Genomic DNA, 27,836 nt, shown 5'->3' with positions numbered 1-27,836 from the left:
TTTAAATATGTATGTAAATTTTGTACCAGTATTCACGCTAAAAAGTCATGTCTAATGTAATGACTGTACAAATAATAAAAGTAAGTATGTATGTTTTTTTTTTATACAAGGAGAACGCATCGAGAGCCTAACCCCCGTAGAGCGGAACTTCAATCCAAACTAAAACTCCTTGTTTGTTCGCTGTACCGAATACTCCTCGGTACTAGTGTTGGGTATTTCGTCGGGAGGCGGTTTTGAGCGCTAAACTCTATCTTACGTTCCTGTCTTATCACCGATCGTCGTAGGCTGCAACTGCTTGGCCTCACTCCTGTAAGTCATTTAACGCACCCTCCCCTCTAAACGCTTTTGTGCGGACTGTACGGCCCTGCACCCTCACTTTAAAGTCAAGGGTCAAAGCCTGATTATGGCGACTTAACTTAATTTAATGGAACGTGGAACTTAGTGAATCAAAATGAAACAGATTTTGACGTGGCATTAAGTTGCGTTAAATTATAAGCAACACCCATTTAACAGAATTTTTAAGAGAGAGCCGTAAGTTACGTTAAGTTGCCATAATCAGACCATCAGGGTCGTGCGTACGTATTGTTGTCCGGGGTCTTTGTACGAGGCGACGTAAGTACATGTACATATGTACATATTGGAAAATTTATGACTTTATAATGAAGCAAGGAAAACCAAAGTACCAAAACTACGAATAAACCAGCAACTAACCCTGCCAGAAATTGTGCGACTAATCTCCAAAGAGAGTATTCCGAGATTACTCTCAATCGGGTACAATTGGGCATTAATTAGTCGCAACTAGTCTCATACGGGTACTAATCGGGATCAATTAGTCTCGACTCATCCCTTACGGGTATAATTGGAGATCAATTAGTCCCCGACTCATCTCTAACGGGTACTATTAACGATTTAACGAGAGAGTATTCGCTCAACAAACCTGAGCTCTTTGGTTCGAATCGCGGCTGGCGCAAATTTTAATTTTAATTTTTTAAAGNCGAGAGAGTATTCGCTCAACAAACCTGAGCACTTTGGTTCGAATCGCGGCTGGCGCAAATTTTAATTTTAATTTTTTAAAGTGACTAGTCGCTTTTTGTACCCGTCCTTTGCGATTACTCCCGGAGTCATCCCCGATTACTCGCATTTTTTGCAGGGGATACAAACATCCACCTATGTGTTAACTCCAATAATCTGCATACGTACATATAGTCGTTTAAAGTACAAAACCGCGTATCAACAAAATGCAAAACCGCGTATGTGAGGTTGCATAAATTATTTTTGGCAGCAAATGTCAGTTACGCGGTTTTGTACTTTAAACGACGATATGTATGTATGTACAATAAATGTATGCAGTTACAATTCTTTGTTGTCTTTGCTTGGATGGCTTACTTTATTTGCTAAAGAAATTCTCGCTTGCTTGATTTAGATTTTGCACGTTAACAGCTGTCGTTTTCTTATACAAATCTTCAACANCAATAAATGTATGCAGTCACAATTCTTTGTTGTCTTTGCTTGGATGGCCTACTTTATTTGCTAAAGAAATTCTCGCTTGCTTGATTTAGATTTTGCACGTTAACAGCTGTCGTTTCCTTATACAAATCTTCAACATCCGCTCATCATTGCCGCATCCATGTGCATATATATGAACCGGCTTAGATGCAAAGGTCGAAAAAGTTACTGCGGCACCACATATTGACAAGTTTAAACATATTATTTTTTTGTTATTTAATCTTAGTTTGTTTTATAAAAAAAATAGTTCATTCATTAAAAAAATCCGTCTTAATCCACGTTTCATACTTTGTACAGTATTAAAAAAAACAAGCTTCGCTTTGATATGGAAGAAAGTGGGACAAAAAAATTCTAAAATATTAACCACAATTTCTAGCCATTTGAAACTTGCACTTTATTCTAAACACAACTGCATGCTCAAAATATTTCTGAGAAATCTAATTACAAAGCTCGAAGTTTTTTCAAAAGATTGTTGATTTTTTTATATATTGCACAAAGTTTAAAACTGTATTTATTTTTATAAAGAAACAACTAAAATTAAATAAAAATAAAAATAACATGTTAAAACTTGTCAATATGTGGTGCGGCTGTAATTTTTTGGACCACTGTACATATCTGTATATCGTCATTTAAAATACAAAACCGCCTATCGTGGTTCTACAAAACCTCTTAACTGACTTTTGTGCCAAAAAAGCTATTTGCTCACCGGAAGCTCTTGGCATGAAGCCCTTATCCTTTCATACTAAAATATCGATACTTAGAAATAATAAGAAGCTATAATTATGGATAAAAGAAAGAACCGTTTTGAAATAAGAGAAGTTTTACCCTCTCCTATAAAATTAAGGCAACCTCACATAAGAGGTTTTGCATTTTCTTGATANTCTTATACAAATCTTCAACATCCGCTCATCATTGCCGCATCCATGTGCATATATATGGACCGGCTTAGATGCAAAGGTCGAAAAAGTTACTGCCGCACCACATATTGACAAGTTTAAACATATTTTTTTTTTTTGTTATTTAATCTTAGTTTGTTTTATAAAAAAAAATAGTTCATTCATTAAAAAAACCCCGTCTTAATCCACGTTTCATACTTTGTACAGTATTAAAAAAAAACAAGCTTCGCTTTGATATGGAAGAAAGTGGGACAAAAAAATTTTATAATATTAACCACAATTTCTAGCCATTTGAAACTTGCACTTTATTGTAATCCGTTTTGAAATAAGAGAAGTTTTACCCTCGCCTATAAAATTAAGGCAACCTCACATAAGAGGTTTTGCATTTTCTTGATACGCAGGTTTGTACTTTAAACGACGATATGCATATATGTATATATAGATATAGAAGTATTTTAAAGCGAATCATTGCTCGTATTTAATACTCCCATACTAACGTATGTATATGAATACGTACATACATTAGGATGCCTCACGGAAATAAGTTGCTGCTTCTTTGTCTATTTTATGATTGCCTCTAAAATATTTTCCCCAATTCTGCATCTTTCGTGAGCTGAACGTCGCTGAAAACACCGTGCTATTCACGAAAAACATTTTTGATTATTTAAAATCCTTTTTTTAAATACCTTTAAATGTATTGACCAAATTGAGCCGGTGGCCTGGCAGTAATAGCCCGAACGCAATGAAAACGATGAGCGACGGACCACAGCTGTCAAATTATTTTGACACGTAATCTTATGTAAATAATTATTTTGGCGACGACCGGGCTACGCGACGACTGTGCCAGATTAGATCTACTTCTATTTTTCCAGCGACAGATAAGGTTCTTACTCTTATTTTATGTAAAACTCATACAAATTCATGATGTCATGATGTCGCTGCCTCGTTCAAAATAATCTTGTCGTCATCGACAAAGCGTTTAGATAATGAATATAATAAATTGGAAGCTGTGGGCCGTAACTCGTCGTTTTCAATGTGTTCAGAACTTTAGGCAAAAAGAGCTGATTAGCTCAAGTAACAACTTTGACAACATTCGTTGGTTTGAGCCAATCAGCTCTTTTTCCAGAGTGGCAGGTCACTTGCTCAATTTGGTGAATACCCTTATTTAACTGTGGTTGTCCGGGATAAGGACGCATTTGGATGCTTAGTGGTTGTCCTTTGTGATACCACGTAAGTTTTTGAAGGTGAGAGACTTCCTCAGGGCTAGAGAGGAAATGCAAGCCAGACTATTTCAACCTTAATCTCACGAAAGCTGGGCCTCCTAAAAGTAATAACTGCTAAGGATATTCGACCTCATCCTTCTTCTGGCAGCTGTAGCAGGGGGAATCAGGTAATATCAATAACCTTACTGCTTGAGTACCAATCGGACAATGAGGACAATGAAGGATCTTGCGATTGCTCCGGTTCTAGTCTTGGCTCAGCTCTTGTTGAGATGAACCACATGATCCATGGGTGAACCACAGGTCAGAGGCACCACAACTGCTCCCTATCCCTCTTTACCAAGTCGTCATGTATGAGCCAACGAGCCAAATAAAAAGGTTTTCAGTCATAATTGGCAGGGTATTGGGGCATTCCCCTGACCAGTTTCGAGTGCACCATCATTGCGCTCAGTGCCCTGACGGTCGCTTTTTATCGTAGTACATATGTACATATGTATATGTTTAGCTCTCTAACTGATGTCACACTCTTCAGCAATAAGTCCACTGCTTGTTTAATGACTGGTACTGAAAAACCCTGAAGAAGAACGGAAGTCTGAATTTTATGCGGGTGTAAAAAATCCGCTCCACCGACATTATCTTCCACTTCCAATACATCCGAGAAAAAGTTCACTGCCTTATTCCTCCAGTCATCTCGCCCCACCCAATCATCACTTGAGGGAATGTAGGTAGATAAGATGCCGTCTGAACCTATTTACATGTATTTCCTTTTACTGAGTACCTAGAGATGCGCACCCGATAGTACTTGGTTCGATCCCTGATGCGAGCAAACTCTACTTAAAAATATAAAAGGTTGTTTCAAACAGCGACAGGCAATGGCAAACCTCCAAGCGTTGGTTGGTTGGCTGAAGTGGCGAGTTTAAAAACCCCATTTAACAACTATGCGCGTCGTTCTAGAACCACTACTCGCAATTTAACCTGAAATGAAAAGACGAAAAGAAAAACCAGAAGTAGGTTATTTCTCTCAAATCCAGCATGTGGCGTTCAAGAACTTAAAAAGTTGCAGTGTGTTATTATCCCTTATGTTTGTTAAACCGCATAAGTAGGGTTTGTCTACAAGTCTGCTTTTAGTCATAATAGAGCTGGGAAATTACAGAGCCTTTACCGTTTCCTCTCCGTATGGTGAATTACAGCTACGACAAGAAGTGTTGTGTTCTAGTCCTAGTCCCTCCTATTCATTTTAATGAGAATGAGCAGTGCGTTTGCGCTACTTTTAGCTACTTTTTTCTAGTCCACAACTGAGAGGCACAAGAACCTCCTCTGGCTCTGAGACATCCAGAGAGCTCGTCGGCTATCTCATTGCCATGAACTCTGCTTTGCCCCGACACACAGATCAGTGCCTATCAGCTAAAGCCATAACGCTCTCTCTGCACGGTTTTATTATACTGGATGTGATGCTTGCAGAGCCAAGTGCCTTGATCGCGGCCTGGCTATCTGAGAAAATAGCAATGCTGGTCCCTGCTAGCTTCGAGGCTAAAATTATTTTACACGTGTCTTTGATGAAACAGATCTCTGCCTAAAAACACTGGCCGTATTTGGTAGTTGAATAGACTCTTCGATTTGGACGTCAGTTGAAATGATGAACGCCCTCGTAATATGGCATTCGAGGGTTAAACATTGAGCCCACATTTATGCACACTCCGGATACCATAATCACTACATCGTCTGCGTACGTGAAAAGTTTCACCCGTTCCCTGTTGAGTCCTATAATAATGTTTTTTAGTACGCAAAGCCAGAGCAGCGGCGACAGTACCCTGCCTTGCAGAGACCCCGTTTAGGATGTCTGATGACTTCACAGTTAACCGGGAAGTTCTCAAACCCCAGATTTCTGAGTCACTGCTCTATTGCCGAGTTTATTCCTGCCATGGAAAAGGCTACTTATTAAAACCATTTGCTGTTCGGAAGTGGTGTAAAACTGTAGGTCCCTCCACCAATTGGAGGATACGTTTGGCTAAACACGTAGAAAAATGGGTAAGCGCCAAATATTTTTATACATGTATATATATATTTTTTTAAACACAGCCTAATGTACTTACATTCATACCCACATACATCTGTGCGTGCATATATATGTATGTAGATACATATGTACATATGTACTTCATAGTTTTTGTGTGGCATCTTTGTGCTTTTGCTTTTTGTGGCCTCAAGTGGTTCAATGGTAGGGAAAAGTGAAAATGAATCAATTGATTGAACTCGAATATTTGCCGGTTAGCTAGTCAATCGCTCGGTCCAAAAGTTCATTGGCGCTACAGTCATGGGGCCAGTGCTGATGATTGTTGCTTCGTCGCGGGGCAACTTATTTAAATTTGACTGGATACTACCGTATAAATGGTTATTGGCGACATATACATATGCATATACATACATACATATGTATGCACTACTCAACGAATCATTCATTAGTCATTTTGTCTGTGCATTTTTGATCTCTGGTTGTAGTTGTAGTTGATCTGCCTACCATTACATAACTTGTTTTCTATTTAATATTATTATTTTTAGAACGTCAACAATTGTCAACAACAATTAATTGAGAATTTTGTTTACATTTAATTAATATATGTATGTATGACCAATCGGCATAAGGTAGAAACAAATTTTAGCAAGTGAAAGTATTTTGGAATTCCAGCTGTGCCATATTTTTCTCACAATATGTAGAAGTATTTTTTGACTTTAAGTTAGGTTATTACAAAGGTCTATAAATTTCAGCGATCGACCTCCGAATTGTTGTGGTACATTAGCCTATTAGCCTAATTTTGCGAGTCTTGACATATCTCTTTAAATATAAGGCCAATGTCATCTTCATCGTATCGAGCCCTAGCCACAAACAAAACGTAGGAAATTTTGAAAAAATGTCGCTTTCGTTTTTTGAGATCTAGCGCTCGATATATGATACCTGTAAATTAATTCGAGGTCGTTTAATTTTCCATAAATAACAGCTCTAAAAATTTATAATCCCATCCTAGAATAAAAGGTTCCCTTTTAATAACAAAAAAATTGTTTGATTCCATTTTTCAAATTCAGGAATTCAGCACATAATTTTGTCCGTATTTTAATTATAAAAAATTATTATTTTTAGTTTCAATTACCTACCCAAATTACCTGTTCCTCGTGTGTAGTAATATTTTCGAGTCAAAAAATTCTCTGGATTGTCATAGTTCTTCATACGCCCTGGCAAAGTGGATGCTCTTTATAGACTCAGACGTTCCCAAACTTTTTTCACCGCGGCACTCCTACTCTTCAAATGTCTACGAAAACAAGAAAACACAATGCCAACTTTATGCTCCTTTAGCTTTAATTTGAGGACTGAAATTGTTTTGATGATTTCAATATTTCCTTTAAGTTTATTGGGAGCTTTGACAATTTTAGCCTGAAATCATTTGATGCTGAAAGCTTGCTGGTGTATTTGTTTTTTTATGTAAGCATTTGTTGAAGATGCACTCTCACATAGAAATATGAAAGTAAAAGTCACTAGGATTTTTAATGCCATCTTACCAACAGCAGTGTTTTCTGAATACACTTGCATCCAGAACTCTCTTGGCCCCCTTCAAAGTGCTGTCTTCACTGATGTCTAGAAGGTTTTCAAAAGCTTAATTTATCATCCCAGTAGGTTTGATTTTCAGATCACATGAAAACGGGTTTGTTATCCAGCTGTAGATATCCTCAGAGATTGACATTGGGAAAATATTCGACAATGGTTTTTTCTAAACCTTCCAAGTTGCTCCATTTCAAACCATTTATCTGTACAAATTTGTTAACACGAGAAGAACATTAAGTCCCACTACGTCGGTACTTACTAGTATTGCTACGCTTTTTAAGCACCTTTGTCCTTCTTGTCTCTTAACTTGTACATTCTTCGGCAATGAATCTTATAAGGTGAATTCCAGCAAATTCCTTTCCACGAACTCCCGCTAAACAAAAGCGGTCTTAAAGTACTAATGTATACACATATATACATATGAATGTATGTGTGTGCAAACATACCCTGCAGAAAAAAATTATTGATTGATAAAAAATAACCAACTAGTATTTATCTTTTTTTGGAGGATTTCTATAAAATATTTAACTTGTAGTTAGCTACAAAAAGCTAACATGAAACTAGTTGAAAAGTAATGCCCGAGTAATGCAGACCTAATCGGGAGATTGTTTTCTTTAAACAAGTTTCTATGTAACTATCCTCATACAAATTTTACTCTGAATATGGGATGACATACAGCATAATATGTAATAAAATAAAGTAAATAAATAAACAAGTAATTTTTAGCAAAAAAAAAAACCTGACTTAAAAAAAATATATATGTATATATATTTCATGACCCAATGATTGGATCTAAACCAGATTAGTATGGGACCACCAAAAAGAATTATCGAAATCGGTTGACGAGGTTCAAAGTTATGCGGTAACATACATAAAAAAACCAAAAAAAAAAAACTATTCCGACGAACTGATAACCTCCCCCTTTTTTGGAAGTCAGTTAACAAGTAAAAAAAAAAAATGCTTTTCTTTTTGACATGTTATGTCCAAAAGTAGTTAGTTACAAGTTATTTGACATCTAATGCAGGGGTAACCCTTGACTCGCGGCCATCGCCATTGAAATGTAGTAAGCTTTCCTCAAAGAAAATATACAGATAATAGTGCCTTGGTTCCTTCGTAATCAACTTTAAGTTAACTTATAGTTAGATACATTTCCTGCAGGGTAGTTTAACGCATTTATGTGCATTCGTGGCCGTTTGTATTTTGAATTTCTCGTTTAGCACTTTTTGTTTACCTCACAACATTTAAGAAGCTAATTTACTATTCAAGCAAAACTCCATGAATCATTCAAAACGCCAAATGTTTTGGCTTTTTGTCAATAAAAGAAAAGTGAGATGGAATCCACAGACGCTGGCTACTTTTGTGCATTTATTTTTGGTTTTATGCTTCCGTACTGGTTTAAATTACTGTTGACTGAAAAGGAAGACTGCTGAAGAGTGCATTAAACAGTAGGTAAATACATAATGAATGATAATTCTGAAAATATGTACTCGTAGGTTTACGCAAAATTTGCAAGCTTTTAACCGGTGAGCAGGTAAGTCTCTATGCATTTTTATTCAAATTAATGGTGAACGTGTGGATGTCGATATGCCCTATAAATCTTGCTCTGCAGAGTAGGTCTTACATCTTACCAATTCTTTTAAAATCCAAATGTAAGAAGACAAAAGAAACAGAGTGATTTTACGCTTGAGAAAGCAACGCTCTCAAAGCTCTGTTTTGTTTGTAAAATGTCATTGTCTACCAAACTGCCCTGCAGGAAGTGATGTTAGCTGAAATCTAACTTCAATTTACGTTATTTAAATTTTTTCTGACTTCGAAAAAGCATCTGTGAAATACAAAATAGTGCATTTGAAGTAATTTTTATGTGGGAATATTTAAACAGAAACTTGTTTACAAAAAAATAGACTCCCGATTACGTCTGCATGACTCCTGCATGAATTTACAACTCATTTTAAGTTGGCTTTGCCGTAGCTAATTAAAAGTGAGGTTTAGCTAAAAGTTTGCTATTTAACAATATTCAGCTTTTACCGCCATTTCGATCTAATCAACAACAAGTAAATTTTATAGGAGAAGGTTCTTTAATTAAAAAAACCGACAAAATATCGACACTTCTTCTAATTTGGCACTATGACTAATGTGACCAACCGTACTTCTTTCGGAAGTACAGTACTTATTTTTTCACTCTTGTACTTCGTACTTCGAAGTACAGTCAAATGTAGTTCTTTGCGATATTTTGTACTTCAGGAGGGAGATTCTGTAACCAGTTAGCGATAATTTTCGGATCGCTATCGCACTTTTTGGAGCATGTTTTTGCGTCAAACTTTGACTTTTTATGGGAGGTGCCACGCCAAATTAAAAAAAAAAAAAATAGCGAATTTCGTTAGCATATAACCATAACTGGGACGTCTGAAGGAGGTGTCCGGAATTTCAAAAAAACCGGTTTGGCCGTTCTGCCGCTTTGCGGACACCAAAAAAAACCGGCTTTCAAAATATATATTATTATAGATTATAGATTATAGATTATAGATTATAGATTGGTATGAATCGAAATGGTTTTGAATATGTATCAGAATATATATGAGTGTCACACGAAACAGGTTTAAAAAGATTTCCAACTGTTTAAAGGTTAAATTCAAACTTTTCAATAATTGAAATGAATTATTACAATATGGGTATCGATCGAAATGGCTTTACAATGGCTTCATTTTAAAACTACATATAAGGGGTTTCCATCTGTTTAAAATCTCAAACTGAGTTAAGGGGATATGTTAATTGAAAAAGTATGATAAGTTAGAAAGAAAGTTTTATGTAGTTTGAAATTATTTATTTTAAAATTAAACCTCCTTAATTGAGTTTTCTTGAAATAAATTTTACTCAATGTAGCTCGAGAAATTTCATACAATTAGCGAAGCTGGTGAGGGCGATCTAGTAAACTATGGCTGCGTTTCTTTATACATTCCGGATAATCTCATTTCACAGCCGGAACAAACAGAATACGTTTGAAATATACGTTAGCATATCATCAGGAATATTCTAAAGAATAAGTAAACAAAAAAGTTTATTCCAAATGTTCCGAATGAATAAAGAAATGCAGCCTATATTTTTTATAAAAAAAATAAGAAAAATTTGGTATGGCAAATAAAAACAAATAATCGTCAAAACGTGTGGCTTTTTATGTTTTTGACTTTGACTGTATATAAATTGATATAAACTTTGCCTAAAGTTATTATGGCACATTGCTTTTAAATTTATACTTAGAAACGATAAGAGTGGTACCAACCCCTCTTTCGGCATGAGTGAAAGATTTTGAAAGGTGCCCCAAACCCTATCTGGGGAATTTTTTTTGGACGCAAACAAAACATACAAAACATACATACCTGACTTTTAGTACTATAAAAAAAAAAATTTAAAATACTAACATACATTCATACATTGCATCTACATTATTATCATATTTTCACCAGAGAACGGCGCCCTTAATCAACAAAAAGTGATAGTGATAGCATCTAAATATTTGACTGTGGTGATGACCATGCCCATAGTATTATGTGGAAATTGTGTTAATTTGCTTAAAAAACACATTTTCATCTATATATTGCTCAAAATCACCTACGAAAATACTTCTTAAAAAAAAACAATAAACCAAAAAGGAGCGCAACACGGCGATAACCGCCTTATCAAATGCAAACAAAAACGAAATGGCTGCGATAACGATGTTATCTGAATATTTTGCAACAGACTTTTATCTACTAATATACGAGCGCTGTTGTGCTACGAAGCGTCGACACTACCAGGAGAAGAAGGTGCATTTGATTTAGTCTGGAAGAGAGAAGCCTTCAAGTAACTGCTTACAGTTTCGCGGTAAAAATAATAACGCTGTTTGCATAGAGAAGTTTGAAAAGAAGTGACTCATTGGAGCGGCCAATTCACATAAGTTTATACTTACAATAAATACATACATACATACTCAAGGTGGCATTCCAATTCAAACAAAAAAAGAAGTGACTTTTTAATTTCGATTGCATTAAGAAATTTGTGATATTTATTACGAAATGTGTTAAAAACAAAATTACTCATTTGGGTTTAAATCTAGCAACAATACAGCACTGAACATGGATTATAAGTATCTGTTATTGGTAAGTCGGAGCTCTTTATTATTCATTGAACTACTAATGCTATATTCTGAGGAAAAGTTCTAACATACATACAGTATTGGTCATATCAATAGAACCACATTTCAAAAGTGGTACTATATGGCACTTATGTTTATATATTTATTGTTAAGAATTTTCATTTAAAATACAACTCATTCCAAACATCCTAACAAACCCCATATAAACCCAAGACAGAAACTTCGTAGAAAACTAAAAAACTTAAAAACAAATTTTACCCAAATTTTGACCTTTTATCTTGAATTCATTTGAGTAAATATACGGTTCCGTAGCCAGTTCAATTTTAGTCTGATACAGTGCAAGATTCAAACCTAAAGTAGACGCTTCCTGCATGAAATCCGTTTTCGATGTCAAAAGTCCTACTTGCCTTAGCTCAGTTTTTGTTGTATAAAATGTAGGTAGAATTGAAGGCTTCAGTGCAAATACACACAATGTAAATAATTTAGTAGACAGGTATTGTAATATATTCGTCTTGCCATTTATAAAGGAAAGAAATAGGAACTGCTTCAAAAATAAAATATGTAAATATACATAAGTACATATTTGTTAATTTTCCCCTAAATTCAAGAAGTTCGTTACTTGCAGCCAACAAGTTTTGTAAGAGGGGGGCGTCTTAGTGAGCATCTCTTCATAATCTACCACATTAGAAAAATGTCTAGGTTTCGGAGTACATGTAAAAATAAGCAAAACTCTGCGAATTTTTTGAAGTTTTAATTTCTTCAATATTCGTTAAATAAAGTTAAATTACGGACCATTACAACAAATTCATATTTAATCAGAAGAAATTCGTTGTTGGTTTAATTTTGAATTAAAATCACAGACTTTCCCCCATACAATATTTTTACACGTCATACATATTTTTCAGTTCTTCTCTCCACCGTTTTGCGTTTCCATTACCTTTTGCGCCGTCTGAATACGCAATTTGAAATTATAAAGCGTTTGAACTAATTTACTTGCATTTTCCGTTTAAATTTTCATGGAAACACCCATATGTGAGGGTTTTTTGTTTACAACCAGCATATACTTTGAATTTCATTAAAATCGATAATATTTACCATTTCCGCCCGCATTAAAATATTATTTTTAACTTGTCAATTAAATTGATTTTATATTTCAAACAGGTGGCATATTAAAATATTTCGTTTAACTTACTTATTTAATATTTAATTCATTTTAACTTTTTGAAAATGCGGCAACCCACTTAAGGGATATTTTCGAAATATTTCCTTTTTAAACTACTTTCGTTTGACATCCACAATGTTGATACTTTATTTCGCTTATTAATTAATCGATTTTAATTTTGTAAACAGGTGGCAGCCCTCTTAAAAATTTTTTCTGATAGAGATTAAATACATACATATGTAGCCGAGAACATGGCTATTTATTAAGTGGCAGNTCATTTTAACATTTTGAACATGCGGCAACCCACTTAAGGGATATTTTCGAAATATTTCCTTTTTAAACTACTTTCGTTTGACATGCACAATGTTGATACTTTATTTAGCTATTTATTAAGTGGCAGCTCCTAGAATTATTTAAACCAATAATTTGAGNATTTAATTCATTTTAACTTTTTGAAAATGCGGCAACCCACTTAAGGGATATTTTCGAAATATTTCCTTTTTAAACTACTTTCGTTTGACATCCACAATGTTGATACTTTATTTCGCTTATTAATTAATCGATTTTAATTTTGTAAACAGGTGGCAGCCCTCTTAAAAATTTTTTCTGATAGAGATTAAATACATACATATGTAGCCGAGAACATGGCTATTTATTAAGTGGCAGCTCCTAGAATTATTTAAACCAATAATTTGAGAACCGTTTTTAATCTACTTAATACTAATCAGTAAGAAGGGAAAAAATTAAACAATTGCTTTTTGGATCAATAAAACATACTCGAAAATGTATGTATGTACATATATATGTACGTATGTATTTCTAACATTTAACATGTCATGCAGCTGTCTATGAGTAAAGGGAAAATAGTAGGAGAAAAATGTACGAGTATGACTGATAAGAANGTATTTCTAACATTTAACATGTCATGCAGCTGTCTATCAGTAAAGGGAAAATAGTAGGAGAAAAATGTACGAGTATGACTGATAAGAATTTTTTCAAATAGTATATAATCATAAATTTTACCCTGAAAAATTGTAACAGTCCCCCACAGGAAAGAAGATACCAATTGTCTTCAAGTTACAATCATAAGAACCGTTGTTTTGTAACTAAACAATAAATAGTCTTAAAACTGAAAGTATTGTAATGCTAAGTAGGTAATTTGTAATAAAAATCGTCACAGTATCATCCTTTGTAGAGCAATTGCATTTTAAGAGCACCGAACGAAATGTACAGTATATCAATTCTTTTTTTTTCTTCTTTTTTTATTTTCCAATGTATGCAAAAAGAAATAATTGGTCGCAGCCTAGGGCTCAAAATGTTAGATATAAATATTCCCTTTCGTGCGTTTGGTCCAAATTAGCCACTAGAATTATTGAATTGATAACCTCCTCCTTTTTTTGAAGTCAGTTAAAAGCATTGAAAAGGTTATACATATTGCACTGTAGGAATGCCAAAAATGACACAAAAAGCGCCGAGACACGTGAACTCAATTTTGAGTCGGATCTGTATACCGTTTTTCTAGATCAGGTTATTTCCCGAAGATATGTTCATTTTAAGTTTACATTGCGAATGAAAAAAAAGCAAACTTTAACAAGGAAAATGTTACTCATACTCGTGGACGAGTTCGGCAATGTAGGATGTGTCGTATGAGTTTTTTTTTATTTCTTGCTCCTATTGCAGAAATAAATTATTGCACATTTTAATTTGACCATACAAAACTCGTTTGTTTATCCATCGGTTTAATACAAATTAAAACAATTACAAACGATTTGTTACTTTTTTAATTTTTTCCTTGCTAATGTTTGAATTTTTTTTTCATAAAAAATTTAAATTTTACGAAAATGACCTGATCTGGCACAACGGTATACAGATCCATAATCTACGACCCAAAATAAAGTTTACTTATTTTGGCGTTGTTCTGTGTCATTTCAAAACTCGAGATTTTCCCTACTGTGTTATTATATATTTTGTTATAGATTTTTAAAATTCATTAGTATTATTGGTTTTAAAAATAACTTTAAAAGCGTTTGGCTATTTCGTAAAATAATCTATTGTGGATATATCAAATAATATGATAGGCTATGACTGATAAACATTTTTAAATGCCCTTTGATTTTATTTGCCGATAGACAGTTCATACATTTTACTAAGAGCTTAGCTGAGGTTCTCGGACATTTGTGGTGAGCACCCTGATAATATGACACAAATGGAATAACCTGCAGTTTTCCCCACCTCCAAACAGCAGATAGTTTTTATGAGAAGTTCATCTTTTAATGGTATAAATACATATCGTCGTTTAAAGTACAAAACCGCGTAACTGACATTTTTGGCCAAAAATTGAATTTGCTGAAATATACCAGCCAGAAATGCGATTGCTTTATAAAAGATAGAACCTCTTTGAAATATGAGTGTTTTTACTCTCTACAAAATAATTTATGCAACCTCACATACGCGGTTTTGTACTGTAAACGGCGATATGTACACCCCGAGCGTTGTCATTTTTTTCTGAGGGGCGACCGATTTAGAAAACAGATTTTTTTTTGTGGTCGCATCTTAGGTCCTGGATATAAAAATTCAGCAATTTTATTTTATATAAATTTATTAGATCATAAAAGATTTAAATCGGTTATAAAAACGTAGTCGTTTTTCTAACGGTTAAAAATTACTTCTGATCGAAAAAAAATAAAAATCACATAATAACGATTAAATTGAGATTTCATTAATTAAATTTAGACTTTATTATAAAAAGTTACAATTAAAACGCATGCGTGATGGCCTAAGTTTATTAAACTCTTCATCTTTTAATTATACAAACTATAATTTGCATCTATTAAATTTGAATTGGATTTATGTATGTTTTTATTAGAAACACAGTCAAAGATAATTCACAAATTTTAAAATTTCTTACGCCTTATTTTTAATTTTATTTCTCAGGTTCTTTCTTTATCGGTTATACTAATACTCTCTACTGCCCAACACGAAAATATACCCTACGAGGATGTGCCAGATATTTGTGCGAAATGTGTGTGCTTAACAGCACATGACACTGATAAACGCTACCACCACTTGTTAAGTTGTACTTCAAAGAAATTTCAGCATATTTTAGCGCGATGGCCAGAGGAATTTGGCAAGAAGCACGACAGTAAGGGCAACACAAATTTAAAAAAAAAAAAAATGTCAATTGTTGCTTAACATAGTACTGGGGGTTTCTAATTTTCTAGATGTGGATATTGTGGCCACTTTCTCGGGCAATAATATAGAGCTGCTGCAGCAGTTGCCAGCCACAAACGCCACACTGACTTTTTCATGTCGCCATTGTGGCATCAAGTACCTGCAGGCGCCCACTTTCATGGATGTGCCTTTCATACGCAGACTGGATTTGAGTTGGAATGAAATTGCTAGCGATGAGCTGACGCCCGATGTATTTCGTGGTCCATATCGGGTGATGCATTATGAACCCATAGCATTGGTTGACTTGGATTTGAGCCATAATCGGCTGCATGCACTGGATCGGAAAATCTTCGAACACACAGCAAATTTAACAAAATTAAATTTGAGCTACAATCAATTTAGGGTTTTGAATGCGCCAACGATTTCGGCGTTGTCATCGGCGACGGAGTTGCAGGTAGCATTATCATGAATAAATACTAACTAATACCTAATAGAAATGCTCATCCCCTTAAATTTCGGCTGTATTTCAGGAACTTGATTTGTCCCACACTGCCATTAAATCATTGTCGGCTGCAATTTTCAAATCATTAGTTAATTTGCGCATATTGAATTTGTCTGGAAATGATTTGACCATCGTGCCGGATAAGCTGCAATTAATTGGCAGAAGTCTCGTGTCTTTGAATTTGGCGCAAAATCCCATTGCACGTTTTACGGAGGAGAGTTTTATTGGGCTGAAATCACTGCAGCGGCTAAATATCAGTTATATGCCGGTACTGAAAACTATAGGTAAAAGTGTATTCACACGCTTGGAAACGCTAAAACGACTGGACTGTTCACATAACCCGAAATTGGTTGAATTCGATTTGGAGAGTCTTACTCATAGCAGTAATCTGACAAATGTATGTAGAAATGCTATTTTTCGTTTAATATTTAGTAATTAACAAAACGTTTTATGTAGCTTTGTTTAAAAAGTGCAAATTCGTTATGATTTTTATTTTTCCGATTTGAATACGACTTTCTTTTCATCAATAATAATCCGTTAAACATATCTGACCGTTTCCTCCAGATTTCATTTTTTTCGAGCACACTAAATGTGAGACTATAAATAATTGTTATTTTAATCTTTTTTCGTACTAACCATTATAATAAAAATTAAACTATTTCTATCATTACTACGGTGACCAACTGTAATCTAGTTCAAAGGACAGTTCTTTTTACCAAGGTTCTACACTTTTTTCTAAAAAACTATTCTGTCCTTAATTCTTTGAAAGTACTTTTTTGATACGATATCATAATACATCAATGCCTTTCATATATGGTATGTATCATGATAAAAACATAGCAAGGTATAACCGTTCTCTCAATTTGTCGTCCATGATTTTTTTTTGAAGTTTGCCAACATTTTAAAATCATATAAAAGTGAAAATAAAAAATTGAAATTGTTCGAAATTGTTGTTGCTTGAGATTGAAAATGAAAATGTGTGTGTGAGTTTGTGAGTAAATTTAAAAATTAAATTGTTTGGAAACGTCAAGAATTTTAAAAGTGACTCTCAGCGGTTCTACCTTACTATATTTTTATCATGGTATGTATTACAGCCTGATACATACAAACTTTGAAGAAAGAGCATAGAAAACAAAATAGTTGGAATTAAACTTGTCGAGGCGAGTGGATCCATGGATCCATGGATGGAATGGTGCACCATTCTTATTGAAGAAAATGAAAAAATGTGAAATTAAGGTTTTGCAAAGCTTATTTTGTTTTGTTGTCTAATACTTCACACAGTGATTCACTATGGGTTAAGTTACGACTTGCCCAGAATATAAGGTTAAGAGGTTGACGGACATAATGACCGACCCCTTTAACCGTAGCTGACCGGAGACCAAGCCGAAGGGAAATGCCAAAACTACGTGGTACTCTCAGCTCTCCGGAAGGAGGTGTGCACGCTATTCAACAAGGCCAAGCGCACGGGATGCTGGGAGGAATACACAGCTAAACTAACGAGCTACTGCAAATAGATCAGGTAGGCTAAGATAAAAAGTTTCAGAACCTTCTGTGAAGGTATCTCGAACACTCCAGTAGCTGCAAGGTTAAACAAGGCTCTAGCCAAAACGACGGTCGATTCGGAACTAGCACTTCAGCTTCCGGATGGCATCTATTCATATAGCAAAGATGAGAGGGCAGCCACTCGGTTTACAACACTATTCCCGGAGGCTATTACCTTTGAACTGGAGCGTGAGGTCCGGCGAACTAGACCACGACCATGTGACTGGAAACTGGCAAGAAGTTTTTTCACCCAGAACACAGCCCTGTATCAACTGACAACCGAAATTCAGGATGCTCTTGAATGCGGAGAAACAGTGCTCTGCGCTTTCCTCGATATAGAAGGGGTGTTTGACAATACGTCGCACTCTGGAGTGCGAAGAGCACTAGAGAAGAGAAACGTGCAGCCAGTGATCTGCAACTGGGTGGATCGCTGCTGCGTACTCGAGTTGCTGAAACCAAGGAGGGGACAGCGTGATACAACTACTAACAACAAAGGACCTCCCTCAGGAATCGGTTTTATCCCCTCTTCTGTGGAGCTTAGTGGTTTATGAATTCCTTCAGCTTCTCTCTGATAATGGTATCCGCTGCCAAGGCTATGCGGATGACATAGTGATCATTGTCAGGAAAAAGTTTGAGAGCACCCTCTGTGACATTATTCAAAGAGGTCTAAGATTAACAAAAGGATGGTGTTCCAAGTTACGGCTTAGCATTAATTCGGCCAAAACCGCCATCATCCCTTTTACTAGCCCGGCAGTGGGCATGAGGGACATAACCCTGGAGGGGGTCGCGGTCAACGTCCAGGGAGGAAAATCCTGAGGTTGTAGCCCCAAGACCTTCTTGGTGATAGTACAGCCAATGATTACCTATGCGGTGGTGGCTGACTAACCTACAAAGACTGGCACGCACATATCCGACGACAGCGCTGGAAGTAGTCCTCGAACTCGAACCTCTTCACATAACCATAGAGCAGGTAGTCAAAAGAACCCTACTTAGTTTTGCTAGAGAGGGATGTGGAAAAGGAAAGGGCATATCCTCTAGTAATATGGAGAAGCTAGGGTCCTCGCTCCCGCTTGTTCTGTTCCCTAGAGATAACATAGGAATAAACATAGCATTTGAGATGAGATTCAAGATAAAGTTATGCAGCACAGCAGCCTGGAGTGTCCCCGAACTCGAGGGATTACTCGAAGACCCCAGAAGGAGTAGGGGCTGGAGACTTTGGGTCCAGATCAAGAATCAAGCAGAAGTCTATGCCATCTACCTATGGGCGGAGACAATCATGAGTCTGCAGAATACGTAAGAGGAGTTTAGTTCATGTACATATTCATATTCATTCAAGTTCATTTTCATGTTCTCGTCGGGTAGCAGAGTGACTTCACGGTTGACCAAAGCTTACTCACAAGAGGTGAACGTTGCGGGATCGGGCTGGCGATGGCTATCACGCTCATTGTCTAGGACAGCCGCTTTAGCTGGAAAGTTTGGACCCTTAAAGTCACCTACCACGATACGGTTTTCACTCGTGGGGAGGGTACCTTCTTATGTCGGCGCGATATCCTGTCGGGCAGCAAAAACGTTAAATATTTCGAGGTCGACATCGTCTGACCGAAAAGCTATGCCATGACATTCTAGGGTAGTGCCCCTCCGGTCGATGTTTTCTTCGATGAGAACGCTAGGCCTCTCCCTTTATCTCGCTCGCGACCTTTACGGATCATATTGTAGCCTTTCCTGTTTTAAAAATTTAAGCAACATAAAAACGATCGCATATTATCTAAAAAGCTTAAATCTATTATAATCGATCTCTTTTACCAAACAAATAATAAACATCAGAATTAATCTTTTTAAAATTCTTTCTTCATATTATTAACAGTTCGATATTTCGTATTGTGCTCTGACTACGATTTCTCTATTCATGAATGTGACGCAAGAATCGCATACGGACATAGCAACGCTCGCCAAACCATGGCCACATTTGCATACATTCCAAAGCATTGGTAACCCTTGGTACTGCGATTGCGATCTGATTCAAACAATGGAATACATTGGCGCAGAAGGGGATACAAATATCAATCAGCCGCGTTGTGATACACCTTACTTCCTCGCAGGTGCACTCGTGTCCAATTTGTCTTCACAGTATATATGCAACCTGAAAATTCCTAAGCAGTACAAAGCCATCCTTGAGGAGCCGCCACGTTTTCTGCGAAAACGCTACATAATATTGACCGTCATCGTAGCGGCTGTAGTGATATCGGTCGGTGTTATGCTTGGCTTTGCGATCGCTGCCATACGCCGGCGACTAAAACGTGATGACTTCGGCGTTGAACCAATACGCTACACGAGTGTGCGCAGTAGTAATTTGTCCGCATTTTCTCAAGGAAATACCAATTCGATAATTGTGAATGGCAATGGAGTGGCGAACGCCAGTGCATGACTGTAGTATAAATGCGTAAATATAAATACTTGCAAATTTTGCGTATTTACTATCCTAATTTATAGTGTACATTAAGTATTTACTACAATTTTCTTTTAGTTAAGTGCCTTTTTATTTTTATAAATAATTAAGGTTTATAAGTATGTATAGTTCAGATGCTAAAATGTTTTTGTATATTTTTGAAATTTTGCAAATGAATGCCTTTTGGGTGCCTCCTGTGTCACTACTCATAATTAGAGTATGGATATTTTTACTACCAAAGATGTAATATGTGTATGTATAGTTTGTACAGTATTTTAAAATGTTAAATGAAATATTTGAAAGTTTTTGAAAATAATAATTTATTTATTGCTCTTGTATTACACAACGTTGCACATAAGAATTGCCATTTGTGGTATGTTTGTGTACTTAACTATGTAAGAATAGAATAAGAAAATATTTTTAAAGTTTTAACAAGTTTACAATTTTAAAATAAATCCAACCAAGAAATTAATTTATCAAAAACGGTATTTTTAATCAATAACAGCAAATATAATTATCGTCTAATGTAGGTTTGAATTTTGTGAAAACGATTTAGTGATTTTTTATAATAAAATTTGCCAAAATTCAAAGTTGGTTAATGTTTTATGTAGAAACATAATACATATCCATTATATTTTCTTAAAGAAAGTAGGAACAAATCTTATGAATGCCAAGTACTTAAATCACTTGGAACATAACTAAAAAACACACTTTGAACAAAAATCATTTTCTTTGCTTTTTTATTTGTAATTAATGGGCGGCCGCTGGAGCCGAGTGGATAGACACACGCACTACCACTCAAAGTTCGAACCCCAGTCTTTTTCTAACAGCTGTTATGTTATCAAAAAGCATACCACAAACAGTTAACAAAAATGTGATCGCCAAATATGTATTTGTAATGAATTTATTCTTAAGGAGCTTTATTCAATTTGGTAACGCTATGACATTACAATAAAAGGCATTAAGATTAAAGCTACCTCCGCTTTTTGTGCTAAAAAAGTATACACAAAAGTGTAGTTAATCGATTTTAAGGCATAGTTTATGTTGGCGGAACCGGATTAAATGTGCAGACATAAGCTCTCATTACAGTGGCCACACCCAAATGTGAATGAAAGCCGTATTTTCGTTTACGAAAGCAATGTTTAAATTTAGTGGTATATAAAAGAAGTTCACATACTCTTGCAACGTGAGAGTAGAGTTTAAAATGGAAATTAAAATATAACGGTAAGCAAAATCCACACATTTTAACGCTAATCTTATCAACCAATAGATAAAGTGTAGTGGTCGGAAAGTTTGGAAAATCGGCAGCGAAAAATGTGGGGTATGGACAATTAACCTTTTTGTTTATTCATGATTTTAAGTATGACATATTACGACAATTGCGCTATAAAACCTTCGTCTTAAACTTTCATCTCACATCTGGTAAAATTAACTTTTATGTGGATTGAATATTAAATAAGTTACATCTTTAATTCTTAAAAACATTTACATCAATGGATTTTATCCAGTTTAATAGTTTGGGAGTGTACATATACATATTTACAAACAATTAAAATCAAAAACTTGAGTAAGTATATGTAAGCACATACATAGTGCATATACACTTATGTAGTTATGCATTACATTTGGAAAAATCAACGAATAATAAACACAAAGTAAGAAGTATTGCTAATCAGTAAACTCTTATCTGACTGTTTGTTTGCTATGCCATTTGAAATTCTAATTACTTAAGTCTCACTCTATCCTTCGCCGCAACTAATATTTTTCTTTAACAGCGCTTAGTCGCTTTAACATTCACTCTCCAATATTTCTTCATCGCCCATGCTTGTCCTTGGCGCTGTTTCATCCAACTTGAATATATTAATTGCTTGCTTTTGTGCTAGAAAATTGCGCATTTCTGCAAAGTTATCACGTTCCTTTAATTTCTTGTTTCTTCGTTCAAACTCCAAATCAGCGGAACCGCCGCTGTCGCTTTCATCACTCTGTTCTACACTGCTGTTACTCATATCTACTGTTTTTTTATCGGTCTCCAAGCTCTTTGAATTCTTGTCTTTACCAAAGAAGTCATCAACATTAATACCTTTGGCTGCTAACACTTGGCGTTCCTTCTCTAGCATGTCATGTCGTATCGGATCGATACGATCTTTTAATTGCTTCAGTACCGGCCGGAATTTTCCCTTTGTTATACGTTTTTCAAAGTTTAGAATTTCCATGTCGTGATCCGTATTACGCTTTGCCTTAGTCTCAGCTTCTTCCTGTTCCTTTTCAGATTTCGCCTTTTGTTCATCATACATGTATGCATAGAAATCATCACGAGTTTCTACATCATTATGATTTTGAGAAATTTCAATGCGCAAAAAACTTTCAGGATATTCATCATCGGCGTCTTCGGCCTTTTCGCACTGCAGTGTTGTAAGTTTATCTTGATTGTCTAGTTTGCTATTTAAGAATTTATTGTACACCAACATTAGTCGTTGGAAATCGTCAAAGCAAACGGATAATGCACTTTCTATTGCGCGCATATTATTCGCTACTTGCAGTAGCTGCTTGCCGTTATCTTTTCGTTCTGACTCAGCTTCTGTGAGTCGCTGTAGTGTTATGTCTAGCGCCTGGCATTCTCCAGCAACAGCAACCATGCAAGCGCTCAGTTTAAGTGAAGAGTCCTGCAGCACTGCGACAGGACCGCCGCGATTTTGCATCGTCTTGGTGGCATTTAATGCCTGTAATTCCAGCTGCTTCTTTTTATTTAATTCAAAAGCTAAATTTCTGAAGTGATTATCTTCTTCCTGCACTAGCTGTCGGATGAGACAATCGATTTTAACCAGCTCAGCGTTCAACTCACTTATTGAAGGTTTGGTTGAGATCGTAAAAGCAAGCCGTAACAAAAATTGAGATTGAACATATGCAAATATGTTGTGAAAGTCCTAGAATAGGTAAGCAAAATAGGTAACAATCTTTTTTAGTAAAGCACATTTCATACACATACTTTAATATGCTTCGGGCTATAATCCGTAACGTTATTTTTAAAATATTCACATTCGCGCAACTCTTCCATCGGCGAGTAATACTGTGAAAAACGCGTGGGTAATGGATACTGCGCTTCTAATTTGCGAGTCGCTTCATACAATATCTCTGTCACTTCCTTTGCGGATGTAATACAGTCCCATGCACGCTCTATTTGTCGAGATCTGTAATTAAATGACAGTAACAGTTTAATTTAGTTTCAGTACATTATTAGTTGAGCTCACTCTATTAACTCCTGCTGCTTCATTATAAGTATTTCGTTGAAATAAGTCATATTGCGTCGAATACAATTTCCGAATTCATCAATTGTGCGTATCAAACTATCTAATTCACTCTCAACAATTTTATTACGAAATATAAATATATTTTTAACTATGTAAATAGCACTGAAACTGGCCGTCAAGAGCAAGGATGGTACTAATGTTAAGCGCAATGCTTTCGGCGTAATGAAATGTTCCAAAATGGTTGTACCCAGCAATATGCAAGTTGTCCGTGCCGTGAAGATTTCACCGCTTACTGGTTGACATCTGAAACTTTCACCCGAGATAGCAGCAACGCCTGCACTGCTGGCGTCTGTTTGATCCGGAGCCAACACTGGCTGCTTTACATGCCGCAAACACTGTTCCAAAGCTTCTACATGGTCAACAAGCAATCGCTTGGAATAGAGGATTTTGTTAATAAGATGATCTGTAATAGCCTATCATCGTGACGAGTTGATTAGTGAAAAACGTTCACACAATTGTATAAACACACAATCACTCACCCGCTTTTGCTTCACCTCATCAGTGAACTGACTTCTAAATTGTGGCTGAAAAAATGATTCCATTACTGATGCCCTACCTTCCGTGTGTGATACTGTTGCTCGATTGTTATGCAAACCACAAATTTTCATATCTACACTAACATACACTTTTTAAAAATGCATAAATCGGCGTTTTTGAATAACAGGCGAAAAACTAACCGCTGATACCTTTTTCGGTATTTATTCACATTTAGGGATTTCGGAAAAACATCGATGCATCGAAAATATCGATGTTTTGCTTCGATGCATCGAAAATTTTCCACCCGATGTATAAATAGTCGATGTATCGATGCATCGATGTATCGATGTTTTTTGAAAACTGACATCTACGGTACATTGAACCGTCATTCCAGTTTTTCAATTGTTCAAGAAAAAGAAGTGACTTTGGCCAAAAAATTTAAATGGCTGCAAGAAGTTCCGTTAGAAACATAATTAGCTCAGTTGCAGTAATTTATTTCAAATTTTCTACAATTTCGCTAATAACATATTTTGTTGTGAAACATTATCTGAAAAATCCTATGCAAATCGATGCATTGATGTATGCCTTTCGATGCATCGAAAAATATCGATGTACATTTCAATGCATCGAATCAAAGAAAAACATCGATGTATTTTTGCCACTGAAATCCCTATTCACATTTAATAACAGATTGGATTAGGTCGATATTCATCGATATTTTAACAATGCACGATATACTTATCTTGTAGGAAAGTGAATGTGGCGCGATCAGTGTGACCACGTTATTCGTAATTCCTCAAAACGTTCGGATGCGCTTTACATGCTTTACACAACAAAGTTGTTAAATCGCTCCGCAAATTTTTGAACAAAAAGCTTTCCGAAGTTTTATAAAGAGCTAAATACACCACACAAGTGGCTTGTCGAATATTGTTCAGGCCTTTTTTCCCGTTTCGCCATACACCATGCAAACATGACTCGTTCAAGAAAAGAATTTTAGTTATCTTACGATTCACAATGTAAAAGAGTTTGGTTTTCTTTGATTATAGAAAAGCAAAACAAAATACACGTTTTTTTCATAAAAATATAAGCTTACAACGTATATTTTTTTGATTTTAAATTTACATTTAAGAAAACTACATTCAGTGCAATATCTACGATTTGAGTTTTTCAGTTTATAGAAACACAAGCGTTAATTATGTTCTTAACTATTGATATTATTCTTAATTAGGCATTGGTATTACACTTCATCTATATTTTGCACATAAATAACACATAATTACATATATTTTATCCTCTAAAAGAATTTTTTCTAATCATGAGGCGAAACTCCCCACAGTAAGTGCTGCCATGTGCGAAAACGAAAACGCTGCACACAACCCAAAGTACTCCTCGGGGACCAATTGGAGAAAAACTTCGAAAAGGTTTATTACTGTATATAATGTGCTACAAACGTACCAACCAGTTGGCCGATTCATTTGAGTGAGAGTTTTTGAACTGTAAACAACACAACAGCACCGGTAAACTACATACCAAGCCAGCAAAATCATCGTAAACGAGCTCGAGACTAGATATTTTCTTGAAGAAAACCCGGCTAAAAAGTCGTTTATGATAGCCTACGAACAGTCGTAAACGGATCGAAAAAGCATTCGTATGCGAATATTATATATTATAAAATATTGTGGTTCATGAAAAGTTTCCAACAAAATCAAAATTTTTTCTTGTGCTGACAAATTACTGCAAGCCTCGTTATTTTAGTTTTTCTTTCTTTTATCGTTTACGAGCCTTTCTCTAAAGCCAAAAATACAATAACGCAGTGGCAGTGGCAGTTTTTCGAAATCAGCTGTTTTTTAGAAAGTGTGGTGTCCAATGAAGCGGCTCACAACACAGCAGTGGCAGCTGGCAGTACTGCTGTTTAGCCCAAATTCTAAATTCAGTGCCACTGCCTTCATCGCAGCAAACTTCGCATGCTGAATTTGACATAAATAAAATGCAGCCAAGTTTTTTGGTGCTAAGAAACGCTTCCAGCAGGAATTAATGATAATTTGGGATACTTATCTGTTAAGAAACAAAGCTATTTTATTTTCATCGTTTCAGATACAACCCTGACTCTGATTGACATTTCTATTTCGAAATTAATTTGACAAATTCGAAACTCCGCCATCTTTCTTTTTTCGCGAATCCCCTCGCTAGTGTGAAGGTGAGAATTTGAACAAATACATTTTTTAATTAATTTGATAGTAAATTACTTTAATTTAGAGCAAAAATGTGTAAAATGCTTCTAAAATAGCATGTGGTTTTGAGACGCACTGAAGTGTTTGGCGAAATTCTACGTAAAATGAATTTTAAGGCTTGCACACGTGTTTTGCTCGAATTGCGATACAAGTGGCAGTTGTTAATTTATTGATTCTTTGCTATTTTTTATAGGTAAAACACAAAATGCAGTTGTTTGTTCGTGGTTTTGAAACTGTTGAACCTTTCGAGGTGCTGACTACTGCCACTGTTGGCGATGTAAAGGTGAGTAACTATTAGTCCAAATATGATTGGTTTATTGATGACTGGTCAACAATGACAAGTGCTACCATTTCTAACCCAACTTTATACATTTACCAAAAACGCTAATTTTACTTATTTGATTCCAGACACAAATCGCACAAGTTTATGGCTTGAATACCGAAGATATCGCATTGAATTGTGAGGGTAATGCCCTCTGCAATGATGCCGCTGTGACATCTTTGGCCTCATTCGAGTTGGATATCACTGTGCCAATGTTGGGTGGTAAAGTGCACGGTTCTTTGGCGCGTGCCGGTAAAGTTAAGGGACAGACGCCCAAGGTGGAGAAACAGGAAAAGAAGAAGAAGAAGACTGGCCGTGCAAAGAGGAGAATCCAATACAACCGTCGTTTCGTGAACGTTGTTCAAGGCTTCGGTCGTCGCCGAGGCCCCAATGCCAACTCCAACTAAGCTAATTGTTTCTTGTGGGCTTCTGCTTTTTTACGTGTAAAATAACATTGATTTTCGCAAAATTATATTAAAGTAATATAGCCAACTAATTTTCGCTGCATACTATAAAATTACTCACTAGTTTTTTCAAGGACAATTTATTTATTATTAATTGCATATGTTTTACATTTTAGTAAGCAAAGTCGGCTTTCTTTTTTTCTACAAAGTACCAGCGATACCAGTATTCGCAGAATAATATAAACAAAGCTATCATGAAACCTGTAAAAAAATTATATTAGTAAAACGAAGTCAGTTCGGAAATTCATCATACCAAACAACAAAACCATGAAGCAGCCTTGCATATCATCCAAATTAACTTTATGATTCGTAATTTGGCGCATTCCGCCATGACCATTACATTTGTCCATAGAAGGTAAATTAATCTGATGCCAACGTTCAATAAAACCCATTTGAAACATGCGCGTTATTTGATCGTTGATTAACTGTAAGTAAGGACTATCTCTTGGCACCAGTAATCCAATCTGTTCATCTACAAAAGTTTCCCGTCCCAATGAAAACTTGCATTCCTTATCTTTCTCGAACTGTCTCTGTATAATCAATTGAAGGTTGATACGCCAATCCACGTTTACGCGTTTACCTTGCTGCACAGCGCCAATATCCTCGCCTTGAAGATTATTGTATATTATCGCACGTTGCACAAAATCGCGGAAATTGTCGCGGGTTGATATCTAATGGTATTTTAAATTAGCGGTCTTTTAGAAACGTATATCGTCGGTTAAAGTACAAAACTGCGTATCGTCATTCTGCAAGACCGCGTAACTGGCATTAGCTGCCAAAACTTGGATTTGCTCACACAAGCTCTTGGCTCAATCCTTATCCATTCGTGCTGGCAAGATATGCGATTGCTTTATAAAAAAAAAAA

General features: G+C 35.7%; 3 protein-coding genes across 4 annotated transcripts; 2 read left to right on the top strand and 1 right to left on the bottom strand.

Annotated features, from left to right (window-relative positions):
• Positions 1-21,374, top strand: LOC108367470 (leucine-rich repeat-containing protein 70). The gene is made up of 6 exons (XM_017622084.1): positions 1-80; positions 10,679-11,350; positions 15,443-15,650; positions 15,730-16,133; positions 16,210-16,578; positions 19,588-21,374. The coding sequence occupies exons 2-6, from the start codon at positions 11,327-11,329 to the stop codon at positions 20,146-20,148; spliced, it is 1,566 nt and encodes a 521-aa protein (XP_017477573.1). The 5' UTR covers positions 1-80; positions 10,679-11,326; the 3' UTR covers positions 20,149-21,374.
• A 339-nt stretch (positions 21,375-21,713) lies between these two features.
• Positions 21,714-24,199, bottom strand: dind (diamond). Of its 2 annotated transcripts, XM_017622083.1 has the most exons (5): positions 24,155-24,187; positions 23,957-24,087; positions 23,418-23,890; positions 23,156-23,357; positions 21,714-23,093 (listed from the first exon to the last, which is right to left on the bottom strand). In XM_017622083.1, exons 2-5 carry the CDS (start codon positions 24,083-24,085, stop codon positions 21,957-21,959), a joined length of 1,941 nt encoding a protein of 646 aa, XP_017477572.1. In that variant the 5' UTR covers positions 24,086-24,087; positions 24,155-24,187; the 3' UTR covers positions 21,714-21,956. The 2 variants fall into 2 exon arrangements, with proteins under 2 accessions (XP_017477572.1, XP_017477571.1); XM_017622082.1 differs by having other exon boundaries at positions 23,957-24,199.
• Positions 24,200-26,042: 1,843 nt separating this feature from the next.
• LOC108367472 (uncharacterized) lies at positions 26,043-27,003 on the top strand. Its single transcript, XM_017622087.1, has 3 exons — positions 26,043-26,151; positions 26,379-26,468; positions 26,594-27,003. The coding sequence occupies exons 2-3, from the start codon at positions 26,391-26,393 to the stop codon at positions 26,912-26,914; spliced, it is 399 nt and encodes a 132-aa protein (XP_017477576.1). The 5' UTR covers positions 26,043-26,151; positions 26,379-26,390; the 3' UTR covers positions 26,915-27,003.
• The last annotated feature ends 833 nt before the right edge of the window (positions 27,004-27,836 follow it).

Source organism: Rhagoletis zephyria, unplaced genomic scaffold, assembly GCF_001687245.7.
Source record: "Rhagoletis zephyria isolate East Lansing unplaced genomic scaffold, Rhagoletis_zephyria_1.1 Rzeph_scaffold_02696, whole genome shotgun sequence".
NCBI lineage: Eukaryota > Metazoa > Arthropoda > Insecta > Diptera > Tephritidae > Rhagoletis > Rhagoletis zephyria.
This window is presented reverse-complemented; position numbering and strand designations above follow the sequence as displayed.